Genomic DNA, 13,759 nt, shown 5'->3' on the forward strand with positions numbered 1-13,759 from the left:
GGGAACTTTAGCTTTCCAGTTTATTTCTTTGGATACAATCTAGGATTGAAATACATCTGTCAACTAGGCTGTAATATTGAGTGTGTCCAGACACTGCTGCAGCATTGTTATCCAGAAACTTAGCTTAATTGGAAATAAAATCTTTCAACAACTAAGGTGTGGGGAGATTTGTTCCCCACAAAAGTCAGGTATCACTCATAGCTAAATCATAAACAATGTTTTGCTATCAATTAAAATAAACAGTATCTCTTAAAACAATATCATTGTACCGTCTTTATCTAGGGAATAAAAATAATGTCTCATTAAATTGGAATTTTATTTATAACTAGATTCTTATAAATCTTTGAGATTGGCCTACTGTTATCAAGTTTATTGCATATGTATTTTACCTGTATGTACAAATGGAACTATGAACTCTAACTGAAACACGTCTGGAATAATTGAACATGTTAGTTTTGTAAAATGTACTCCTGTAATGTGTAATACAGGGCATGTACAAGTTGTCTTAGGACCATGACCATTCATTCGATTTAATTATATTATATTTCGCCATCATTAAGTCCAATGATTTTATACGCTACCTTTAAGTCGTAACAATGGACTATAATATTTGTTTAAAGTCTTAGCCACTATGCTAGTCATAATATTTCAACATACTACTGTCATTCTTTACTAATTTACGGATACAGAGTTCCTCTGATTTGTAAACCCTATGATCAATTTGTTTGTATTTCACATCAGTCTGTTTGTATTTCACATTGCCAACTTACGTTCATAAAATTGACTTATTTTGGTTTTGTGTAATGATTTTTATTCAAATTCGATTTAATTCATTTAATTCATTGTCAATTCTATTTTGTTTCATAAGAAGGGAAACTACTCTTGTACCGGTTTTAACTCATTTCTATGGATGATAAATACTTCTAACTCAATTTTCAAGGAGGAGTAACCCCCTAATTCACTCATTTTTACTCATTTTCTAGGGAGGAGGAATCCCTCATTCCCTCATTTTACCTCCTCCCAATGAGGAGGAACCCCTCATTTCTGCTCATTTTCTAGGGAAGAGGAACCCCTTATTTACTCATTTTACCTCCTCCCAGGGAGGAGGAGGAGTCCCTCATTCACTCATTTTTACTCATTTTCTAGGGAGGAGGAATCCCTCATTCCCTCATTTTACCTCCTCCCAGTGAGGAGGAACCCCTCATTCACTCACTTTTACTTATTTTCAAGGGAGGAGGAATCTCTGATTCAGTTACTTTAAACTAGTTTTGACCACATTGGTTATTATTTCAGAAGACTGGATGTAAAATTGTATGAAGGAAATGCAGTTAATCCACTATACAAACAAAACACGCGCTTAAAAATCTTCAACAGGGCTATCATTCAATACTGTTAATCCGCAACTTTGGTTTTATATAGGAATTATCGACTGGACAAAGTGTTTAGGTTTCCATTCATAAAATTGACAATGTTTGTTTTGACCATTTTTCTTTTGATCAATGCAACATGCTCATTTTCCTGGACTGTGTTACGTTTATTTGTCCCTACATTTCCATTCAAAATGTAGGACAGTGATACCATATTTGTCCCTACATCCCCATTCAAAATCCTGCTCAGTATTATGACATTTTGTTCACAGTTTTCCATTCATAATCATGGACAGTGTTATTTGTCCACAGTTTTCCATTCAAAATCATGGACAATATTACGTCATTATGTCAACAAATTGATGCTGGATTCGCCCCCCCCCCCCCTTTCATCAGGCATTCATTAAATATTTGCCAGTTTTCAATCAGTTTCTTTTCCAGCGTGCCGCTATGCCGTTAGACGATATGACGTAATAATTGTGACGTCTAAACAGTGAAATGTTGTATAATAATTCGATGTTTTTAGCCTTCTTTGTTTAATAGGAAAATGAATCGGATCGTGTTAGAATTTCCTATTAAACAAAGAAGGCTGAAAACAGTGAATATTATACAGCAATTCATTTTTCTGACGTCATAATTATTACGTCATAGCGGCGCGCTGGAAAAGAAACCAATTGAAATCGGGCAAATATTTAATGAATGTCGCCAAGGATGTACTTTAAAATCCTTGGCAACGTGTTAGAATCGAAATAATTTAGATCATCTAGTGATTTGCTCTTGAATAAAATCATTGTTGGTCGTTCAGATGCGTATTATTATATCAGTATTATTCTATACCTATTTTATCTATCCAATCGCGAACGTTCATTTGCAACACGTGACCGTACAATATATTACGGTATTTGTATGCACGTGCGTACAAAAATCCTGTATTTTCTGTATTTGGACACACGCGCGTACAAAAAATCCTATACTTTCTGTATTTGGACGGTTCAACAGTCCCATGTTAAACATACGATAAAGCCCGAAACGCGTGAAAATGTTCCGAATGTAAAACGGATGAAGTAGGCGCTCTATGTACAGAGTTTGATTATGCGTCTTGAAATCTGGATTTAATTTGAGTTTTCTTTTTGTTTTACAACACACAAAAACGATTCAAGGGATAACAATGCTATCTGATTTAGCTATTGAAACGTTCGTTAATAATCAAAGACTTAAAAATACAGTAAAAAGGATCATCAGATGTTGGAATATTTGAAAAGCCGCTTAAAGAAGCCATTCCGGACGAAACCTAGAAATTGGTATCAGCTCTGTCTGAATAGCTACCTCAGCAGTTTTTATTTAACGGTTAAGAAACAAAATGGAGAAGATTATGAATGGCAACGGACGGGCGGTCAGCATCCAAAACATGTCTGCTCTATAATTCAGTTTTCGTCGGATCTTCACCAAACTTGCTGACAATGTTTGTGGGCATTACATCTCGGCCAATTTCGATAACCAGCCAAATTGTTCCAGGCACTCTTTGATTATAGTCCTTGAATTACTCGAAAAACGGGGAATTTAGACTTGTCCGCTCTTTTAAGCCGAACAGTTTTCATCCGATCTTCACCAAACTTGCTGACGATGTTTATGGGCATAATATCTCAGCCAAGTATTATTACCACCCAAATCACCAAATGGCTGTTGTAGGGAGGTTGCACCTTATACTTTTTTTAATGATGATACGCAGAAAAAACAACATTCAATGAATAACGTATATTACGTATGAAGTGAAATAAATATAGAATAAAAAGGTTATTTAAGGTCTAACATTGTTCTGTATAATATATATTGGCACTCATACCAAGCTGGGAAAAACTAGAAAAGGCAGGAATACAATATTCAGTGAAACATTTTTAATTTAAACTATTATTATAGTAAGATAAAATAGATACAGAATAAAAAGTTTATTTAACATTGTACTGTTCAATACGAGATATATTTAGACTATCCAGCTGAGAAAACCATATTGAACTCGCCTAGCGGCTCGTCCAATATGGTTTTCTCAGCTGGGTACTCGTCCAAATATATCTCCGTATTGTACAGAACAATGTTAAATAACCTAATAATATAGTAGATCTAAATCTATACCGACATTAAGGTTACAACACACTAAATAGCTGTTCTTCTTTATACTATATAAAATTGACACATTTTAATGGTTACCAATTTTAAATGTCTGTAGATCTAACTTACATTTGCTTGAAGAATATTGTCTGTGCTGAATAAAAATCAAAAGAAAAATGGGGGTCATGTTTGATGCAAGAAATATATTTTCAGTCAAACACACAAACTGAAAAATCAGCTAAAACATGAGACCGCACATTGTAGTGGTGGTATATTATCTAAGTTCCCATGACAAATTATGTCGTGTTCTTATTTCATGATAAAAAATGCTACCTACATGTCAAGCACAGATCTGTCATGAGATTTCAGCAAACATTTAATGAAAATAAGGAAAATAGCTCTGCAGAGCAAAAAAAAAGAACTGAAGCTAACTGAATCATGTTACTACCATTTTTTTCGCGCCATTTCCAGTTTAGTGTCTTTATACCTTAAGCAAGTTGGCAGGTTATATTTACAACTTGGCCCGACTCCTCCAGTCAAGACTCCATTTTATCTTGAGGAAAGAAACATGCATTTCATGCCGGCCTATATTGCTGTTCATGTAAAAATGAACAGAATTATTTGTTATATAAATAGATCATTTTAGTATCTTTTCATTGAAAGCGGCCAATGGGTTGCAACTTATTCAGAAATATAACGATGGTATACTAATACGTCATTTTTGCAGGAACATTTAGTCTTTAATCCCGTATAAAAATACCTTAACAATTTTCTTTGATAAGCAGCGCAACAATATTTTATTTCTACCATTTATATGTAATCCGTCTCGTGGTATGTCTATATTTCATTATAATATGCTTGTCTCAGTTAAGGTAGTTCTGCATGTTTGGGTCGATTTTTTTTTCTACAATGTAGAATTTGATTAAACTCTGATTTTTCAAAACTTCAGAATATACATAGAAAATTCAGCAAATAAAAATGATAGCGTCGTGTGCTTGATTTTTTGCTAGACTTATTTGAAAAATTTGGACCTCATGCAATATTTCACAATGGGAGTCTATGGGAAAATCATAACTTTCATACCATTTTCGCGAATAGAATTTTTTCTACAATGCCAGCCCCCTCCCCCAATATTTTGGAAAAGAGATATAAATTGCAGTCTAATATAACATTTACTTAGTATCATATAATTCTTTTCAACCTGATTTCTGATTTGCATTTGATTTTTCCTTAAATTCTGACTTGTCTCTTTCCGTAAAGTGAGTATTGAAACCTGTATGCGCCGAGGATTGTTTGATTACATTTTATAAAAAGAATGTAATATTGAGCGCAATCACTACAGTTCCGGTTTGAGCGTCTGCAAAAACGATGTAAGTATTTAGCCTGTTTACGCATGTAAACGTTATGTATTTACGTTTTTCATTGTCCATTTAAAGGAAATAATACTTCCATAACTTTATATCACAGTTAGACAACTCCAGCGCTATTTGATTGTATGCCCAGGGCTTCAACAGAAGAATGCAAAACAATGGCACACTTGATTAGAACAATACATATTTTGACCGATTAAGTTACAAGCTGCAGACAGTTTAGCGCCTAGTCGTATGCGTATCATCAGAAAAACTCAATGATTGCTAAAACACAGAGGCATGAAGGGGGTGGGGGGTGGGGGGGGGCGCTATGGCCCATTTAGCCCCTGAACAAGGCTTTGTCATGAATTCACCGGGCATCCCTTGCCGCCCCCCCCCCCCACCCATGTCGGAAAGGTTTGCCCGCTCCCCCTCACCCCAAAGTTAAACTCGCTTCTACGCCTATGAGAATCATATATCCAAAACAGTGATTTGTTGTTGAATAAAATCATAATTTGGAGTTTAGATGCGAAGGAATTATATTACGAGGGCGCAGCTTTCCGGGTCGGTTAGCCAGGGACATCACCGATTGGTTTGCATTCTTAATAGTATACTCTTTGTTTGTAACTATGTACTTGCCAATAATTTATGACTGAGGAGTGATGCTCAAAATAAAAACAAACGATATTATTTTTCTGGTCTGTTATTTGATTTGGTTATTTTTTCCTATAAATAGATATATTTTTTTCTCGTTCCAAGAACGTGTAAATGTCAAGGCTAAAAACGTTTTTGTACATACGTTATCCGCACTGAACATTATAAATATCAGATCTGACGTCACAAGGCACTTGTTTGAGCAATTCTTCGCCATCCCAATTGCGCTGTCATTGGTCGATACACTTCTATCACATGTTTGCTCTATAAAGAGTAACATCATAACTATCAGGTTTCTTTCTAGACAGTGCTGGTATAGAAGCATACAATGATATTTTGGGCAAACCTCCACAAATACAGCTCGTGGCATTTATTAAATTACATGTATTTATAATATATAGATGCATGAAACAGTTGTTCTCACTGCCGATGGGTAATTCTTTGTATCTATCTATGTTAGAATGCCATATAACCTACATATCTTATTTCATAATTAGACATTAATATACTTTGCAAAATGTATACATTATGTTTCGTATAGTCTTCAGATGCATCGTCTGTTTGGATGAAGAGTACAAATCGGAAAATGTTTTTCAACTGTGCATGTATTTAATAGTAAATCAAGGAACCACATAGGAGAGATTAAGATCACTGAATATTCGAACATTTGCCACCTTACAATGCTGGGTTTGAACCTCTACAATATAGAAGTCAATGTCAAAGCCACCCAGCTTCTATACGTCAGATATTAGGTTCTTTTCAAGCATATGTTCGTCTTAAATAATAGTTCACATTTAGTCAGGGTTCAGTGACGAATGTTACTATGAGATGTCATTAAGGTGACTTTAACGACACTCCACCTCTCCTTCTTACCACTCCCCCTCCTTTCCAAAGAAAGAAATAACAACAAAATTAAACCGACTGTTGCGCCGAGAGGCACCTCCGTATAAAAATTAGTTTATCAATAATAAGTTAAGACATCCTACCTTCCAACGCAGACTTTGTCCATGATTTGATGATGTTCATGTTTGTAAAATTAACTTGGAGCAGATGGTCGTACCGGAGGTGTTCCCTCCCTCTCCGAATCATATATTCCATATTTAGTGTAGATGTCCAATTGCTACTGCATGAATCTATAATATTATTTCCAAAAAAAAAAAAAAACATTTATAAGAACAATAGTATTTCAAATAACAGCTCATTTTAGTACAATGTACAGGTTCTGTGCTGATCAATCACCAGTATGCTCATCATAATTCTTATTATGTTATGCCATATACAAACAATTTATTTAATGTTCTCGTGTTTGTTTGTCCGTCCGCTTATCTGTCTGACAGTGTCTGTCATATACTTTTGTCCGGAGTAGTGCTCTGGCTTTGCTGTTGTACGGTTCTGTATCAAGGACAGTTTTGCCTTTTCTCCACATTTATGAAAATGAGCTATGGACCCTTAAAATTCACTTCTTGGATTAGGTTTGTCCGGACTCCTCCTATAATCATGTGGGACTCGAACACACTTCTTCCGGAAGTCTTCTCCAAATTGTTCGGATTTCATCCCTGAATTCAAATTATATTTGTAGGGAGGTTCGACACCAAGGCGGCTTTTGCAATTTGTCAGTGTCATAGTTAAATCATTCCTTCTTAAAGGTAACTTTAAAAAATATCTCTGCACACTTCCTGAATTATTACTGTAATCTGAATAAAAATTCTAAGCCTGGTGGTGCATATCTTATATTTTTCTGGATAATGCTTTTTGGCGGAGTTATAGGCCTTTGATATATCAAATTGGTAAACTTGTCCGAAACTCCATGGTTCAGTATCAAGCGTAGTTTCAAATATGATCAGCGTGCTCCAATTTTCTGTCTGTTTGTATGTCTGTCTATCTGTCTATCTGTCTGTCTGTCTTTCTACTAAATTAGATAATAACTGTAATCGAAACCTGAATCGGTATAGGATATTCCTTTCTTTACTGAATCGAGGAAACGGGGATACTAGTAACTCAATAATTATATTCTTACACCATTACTCTTCCGTTGTTGCTTATTTCTTTACGTATATAGTCAAACCTGTCTATAAAGACCACCCTCGGGAGAGCCAAAATGTGGTCTTTATTGGGAGGTGGTCTTTATTCACAGGTTAAAATACACTGTAAATGTCAAAATGGGAAACAAAACATGTGGTCTTTAGAGCCACGTAGTCTCTGTTCAGAGGTGGTCTTTAACACAGGTTTGACAATAAACTCCAGTGACAGCGAATACCTTGCGACCACCAGAAAGCGTTTGCGTTAACTTGAGTTTTTAGTAAACAGTTTAATTGCAAAATTCAAAGCAGTATGGAATTAACTAATTCGACGGAGCCGATACCTGGTACTAGTACTTAAAAGTTCCAGAAGGTTTTTAATTTTATGTTTAAAAACAGATAATGATGTTGTCCAAATAGAAACTACACATAATTGAATAGGTAGAAAAATTACACATGAAATTAAGATGCCAAGGTCATAAAGGGCGGTAATCTAAACTGTGCATTTTATAGTACTTCTTATTACGTTAATCATATAGCCAAGCCTATGAGAAACAGACATGAGAAAACAATTATCAAACATTGGATTTAATAAGAAACTAGTATATTTCATGTTCATAACAAAAACTGTGGCAGCCACATTTTAATCAAAGGTATTATGACTTTAAATTGACTTAAAGATTATAACAGATGGAATATATCTGAGACAAAATGCGGTCATAACGGGATTCTCTTAATTTAGGGACTGGTTAAAATTTTCAGTAATTTCAGATAATTATTATATCCAACAAACCTGTAGACCTATCAACACAGCAGAGAATTGCTACTTTGCGGCATTTTCTATTAGTTGTTTTGCCTTCCTGCCCATGGTTTCCGCACATTTTGTAAGAAATATTTCTACTTTGTACCACTGCTCTGTATACGTTGGACTCGTATAGAATCGTTTCTTCAAGAATATTTTCGCCTTTTTTGAATCTAAATTAGGGAATGAAATATGTTACGGATAGTATTCATATAACACTAAAGTAGAAGGGGAAAAAAGATGTCATTGTATATAATTATATCAATAAATTAGACAGAAAAACAAATGTCGAGGTACATATAATAATAGTAATAATAATAAATCAGTAAGGAAAATGAATGTCAAATTGTGTAAGAAGTACATAAAATAATAAATTTGGAAAGAAGTTCATATAACTATACCTTAGGAAGGAAGTATATATAACAATAAATAGACGTCACGAAGTTGAATTATCACAGCTGACTCAGAACTTGTTTTCCAGAAACAATACAGTTCACTTGCTTTAAAGGCACTGGCCTCCAGATCGTTCGACAACAAAAATAAATAAATTTATATATCTGGAAATTAATGCTATATTTCTTAAAGCTGCTTTCCACACTCTTATTAAATTTCGTTATAGAAAAAAATAATTCTACTTGTACGTGGTCTAATAATTCTGGTTATGCCCCCCCCACCCCCCCTTCGAAGAAGGAGGGGTATATTGTTTTGCAGATGTCGGTCGGTCTGTCGGTCGGTCGGTCGGTCGGTCTGTCTGTCTGTCTGTCGGTCGGTCGGTCTGTATGTAGACCAATCCGTTTCCGGATGATAACTCAAGAACGCTTGGGCCTAGGATCATGAAAGTTGATAGGAAGGTTGGTTATCACCTGCAGATGACCCCTATTGATTTTGAGATCTGTATGTCAAAGGTCAAGGTCACAGTGACCCTGAACAGTTAAACGGTTTCCGGATGATAACTCAAGAATGCTTGGGCCTAGGATCATGAAAGTTGATAGGAAGGTTGGTCATGACCAGCAGATGACCCCTATCGATTTTGAGGTCAGCATGTTAAAGTTCAAGGTCACAGTGACCCAGAACAGTTAAACGGTTTCCGGATGATAACTCAAGATTGCTTGGGCCTAGGATCATGGAAGTTAATAGGGAGATTGGTCATGACCAGCAGATGACTCCTATTGATTTTGAGGTCAGTAGGTCAAAGTTCAAGGTCACAGTGACCAGGAACAGTAAAACGGTTTCCGGGCGATAACTCAAGAATGCTTGGGTCTAGGATCAGGAAAATTGGTAGGGAGATTGATCATGACCAGCAGATGACCCTTATTGATTTTGAGGTCATTTCGTCATGAAAGATGATAGTGAGGTTCATCATGACTACTAGGTCAAAGGTTAAGGTTATTTAAACCGTTTCCAGACAATAACTTGAGAATGCTCGGGCCTAGGATCGAGAAACTTGATAGGGGTGTTGGTCCTGACCTGTAGATGACCCCTATAGATTTTGAGATCTGTAGGCTAAAGATCAAGGTCACACTGACCCGGAACAGTTAAAGCCTTTCCAGATGATACCTTGAGAACGCTTGGGCCTAGGATCACTAAACTTGATAGGGAGGTTGATCATGACCAGGGGATGACCCCTGTTGATTTTGAGGTCAGTAGGTCAAAGGTCAATGTCACATTGAACCAGAACAGTAGAACTTTTGTTTACAGTGAGCAAATAATTTCTGTTCCTTGTGCAATTACTGAATGCATCAAGGGGGGCATTTCGTGTTCGACGAGCTCTTGTTTCAATAGTGAAACATTGATAACTGTTAAATTCGGCGTACTTTCAAAGATTTCAATGGTAAACTACTAAGTGTCGTCGATGACACTTAACAGTTATAAGATAACCACTTTTTGGCCAACAGTAACAGAAACAGCAGTAACACCGTTTGCAAACACTAACGTTTATTGGTCGACGGAGCTTAAAAATGTGTGGCACAGGTTCCTTTTCAGGGAATATATAATACAATTCATCATACATCATTTTACAGATATTTAAAGATATTTACTGTCTTTCGAATTCAATTTGGCCCAAGTTTTTATCTCTGGTATGATTTAGGTAGTTCATTCAATCTTCTACCTTATGTCTTCTATGAGAATGTCGTTAGAAGTACTTTCCCCAAGATAGAACATTGTATGTTCAAGCATTTGAAAGACAATATAAATACCTGTAAAATGGTGTACAGTAAGTGGTGTTATATTCCCTGGCATAGTAATTGTTTGCTCTTCATTATGTTCACTAATGGCGTTTCTCCCTTGACAGCAACATATAAAATTGATTAATACACCCTGTTCATTCTCAAAGTATGCGCGTTGCCCTACATGCATTTAAAAGAAATTAACATCACGTTTAAATTCATGTATAATAAATTGTGTCACATTCCCTGACAGTTTGTCTTTAAGCTGTTGAATATACCCCCAACGAACATTTACTTTGCATATAAGGCCGTATATTAGAATATTCGCCGTTAAGTACCGAATTTCTTTACCCAGAAACCTTACTGTGCGCTAGGGCAGCCATTTTGTTACTGTTTGCAGCTAAGGTAGCAGGGTACACTTCGAATTTTGGCCCCCGTCAATATTTGTTATAAATAGAACTTCGTGATTTTGGATGTCTGTAAATTAAGGTGAGAGATAATGATTATTAATTCTTTAGAAAATTTATACAGCCGATACATGTAAAATTCTGATGTCAGTTGGAAAACTAACTACTGGTAGCTTTGTATGATCAATGAGACACCTTTACGCGGAAAAATTCAAATCACGGAAGGGTTCTGTGCTTGTTAATTGATACTCAGGAACATTTTCGCTATTTTGTGAAAAAACGAGCTGGATGGGACCCCATTCCGTTTATGTCCTGACGTTCAGTAGGGTCTATTAAATTGAGAAATCCAATAAAATTGGGCATTGTTCTTGCAGCGGGATCATTGCAGGCTGTTCAAAAAGTGCAAAATTGATGATTTTGGCATGCTATTTTTCATGGATGGTGTAAACCTTTCGTTTTGATAACTTTCTTTATTCTTGTATGAGAATCCTGATCTTGCCATTAATTAAAAGCACAAAACATGCACGCAATTTATAAAATGGCCACCCTAATTCTGCTCATAAGGGAAGTGCAATATTGCGACTCGCTACATGTAAGACCGTCCGTGCCCAAAATTTTCGCATCTAAGTGTACCCTACTACCTTAAGGGAAATCTGCCAAAATTAAATTTTGAAAGAACTCTTAAATTTGTGGGGTTTCAAATAGTTTAGAACCTCTTCTTCGATATTCTAAACTTTCTGGGGACTTAAAACGCTACCTGACGGCACAGCAGCTCAAAAATGTTACGGTGAGGACACATAAAAGCATAAAAGTCAATATACACGCATACGATTTTTTTAAATTCTAGCTCCAGTAACAAGGTTCTGGTACAGTAGAAACATCATTTTTATCGTTATTAACCCACACAGCGCATATTTGGTCCACCAGCTATGCATTTCGTCAATCAGGGGGATGTTCGGACGGTGGGGACCCCATGAAATAGGAAAACAGGGGGTGGGAACATTTTATTTTCGCAAAATGGTGCAGAATTGCCCTTATATCATTCCTAATGACAAAATACGTTAAATCATGTCAAAAAAATGGTAAAAACGGATGTATTGTACGTTCTTTGTCTCGTAGCGACAATTTGTAAATTTTGGCTAAATTTGCGCATTAGGGGTGGGCAAGTTCAGGCTCTCTCATACAGACTTCTTTTCATGCTATTGAAAACATTTTTATTTGGTTTAATTTGCGAAAGACATATAAAAGTTCGAAACTAGTAAAATCCTCTTTTGTTCATTAACAGAAAAATCTTAAGGTAGCAGGGTACACTTCGAATTTTGGCCCCCGTCAATATTTGTTATAAATAGAACTTCGTGATTTTGGATGTCTGTAAATTAAGGTGAGAGATAATGATTATTAATTCTTTAGAAAATTTATACAGCCGATACATATAAAATTCTGATGTCAGTTGGAAAACTAACTACTGGTAGCTTTGTATGATCAATGAGACACCTTTTCGCTGAAAAATTCAAATCACGGAAGGGTTTTGTGCTTGTTGATTGATACTCAGGAACATTTTCGCTATTTTATGAAAAAACGAGCTGGATGGGCCCCCATTCCGTTTATGTCCTGACGTTCAGTAAGGTCTATTAAATTGAGAAATGCAATAAAATTGGGCATTGTTCTTGCAGCGGGATCATTGCAGGCTGTTCAAAAAGTGCAAAATTGATGATTTTGGCATGCTATTTTTCATGGACGGTGTAAACCTTTCGTTTTGATAACTTTCTTTATTCTTGTATGAGAATCCTGATCTTGCCATTAATTAAAAGCACAAAACATGCACGCAATTTATAAAATGGCCACCCTAATTCTGCTCATAAGGGAAGTGCAATATTGCGACTCGCTACATGTAAGACCGTCCGTGCCCAAAATTTTCGCATCTAAGTGTACCCTGCTACCTAAGTGTGCGCTCTTTTGATTATCATAATCTACTTTCAATTTCACATTCTAAAAATAGGTTTTAGTACCCCGAGGAAAATAAGCGATTACAAAGTAACAAAATGGAATTTAGATGAAATAATTGCTACTTGCATAGTCTGAAACCATAAAGAAAATATAGACAAATGATAAGATTGCCTGCGATTCTATGGAAAGTAGCTTTAAGAATGTTTTGAAACTTAATTACTCACAGACTGTATGTTACGAAAACACATGAGAATTTGTTGTTTTTACTACCTTTTACGATGAAAATCGAAAAGCATTTATAACGCTTTACCCGAGGTAAACTTCCTCGATTATAAATATCTATATTTAACGAACACTGAACTAAATCCTCAATAGCGCTAATGGTAACGACAGCGGAAACCTGTTTTATTGCCGCGGCGGTCCGGATTCGATTCCTGACGTGGTCATCTTTTATTTTCTTGATTTGGCGGTTTTAAAATAGTTTAGAAACAAAACCTCGTATTCTAATGTTCATAATATGACCAAACTTCAATTTGAAGGAAAGATAATTTTTTTTAGCCAAAATTTGTAGGTCGGTGCCTTTAAACAAATCATCTCAATCTCGACTTGAAACTGAACCAAATATTTCCTTTTTGATTGTCTTATGTGCTAATAATCACCTGACTCCTCACAGTACACTAACCGTATTGTGTAACTTTGGAATATAAGCGGGATTAAGAGAAGCGTTTTGTGCACAGCTAGCCAGTTTAAGTTCCGAGATGTGTTCTGCCACCATTCCAAATACATCAGGAGTGGGTGACATTGCCGCTTGCATTTTTTTCACGTTTTTATCGAAGACATTTATATTCATTTACTTGTCATCAAACGAAACTCTTTCTTGATAAATCACCTTGATTTTCAAAGTATAGTTATTGTAATAGGACCGTAAAGGTATTAGTACA

At 35.8% G+C, this 13,759-nt stretch overlaps 1 protein-coding gene across 1 annotated transcript in view; it reads right to left on the reverse strand.

Moving 5' to 3' along the window:
• The window catches only part of LOC123559434 (uncharacterized), a 30,143-nt gene that overhangs the window by 10,700 nt on the left and 5,684 nt on the right, over positions 1-13,759 (reverse strand). Inside the window, exons 3-5 of the mRNA XM_053552683.1 lie at positions 8,288-8,469; positions 6,463-6,609; positions 5,622-5,740 (exon numbers count right to left, since the gene is read on the reverse strand). Coding sequence (XP_053408658.1) covers positions 5,622-5,740; positions 6,463-6,609; positions 8,288-8,469 — 448 coding nt within the window. The remainder of the gene's footprint in view (positions 1-5,621; positions 5,741-6,462; positions 6,610-8,287; positions 8,470-13,759) is intronic.

This window comes from Mercenaria mercenaria, chromosome 10 (assembly GCF_021730395.1).
Source record: "Mercenaria mercenaria strain notata chromosome 10, MADL_Memer_1, whole genome shotgun sequence".
Classification (NCBI taxonomy): Eukaryota; Metazoa; Mollusca; class Bivalvia; order Venerida; family Veneridae; genus Mercenaria; species Mercenaria mercenaria.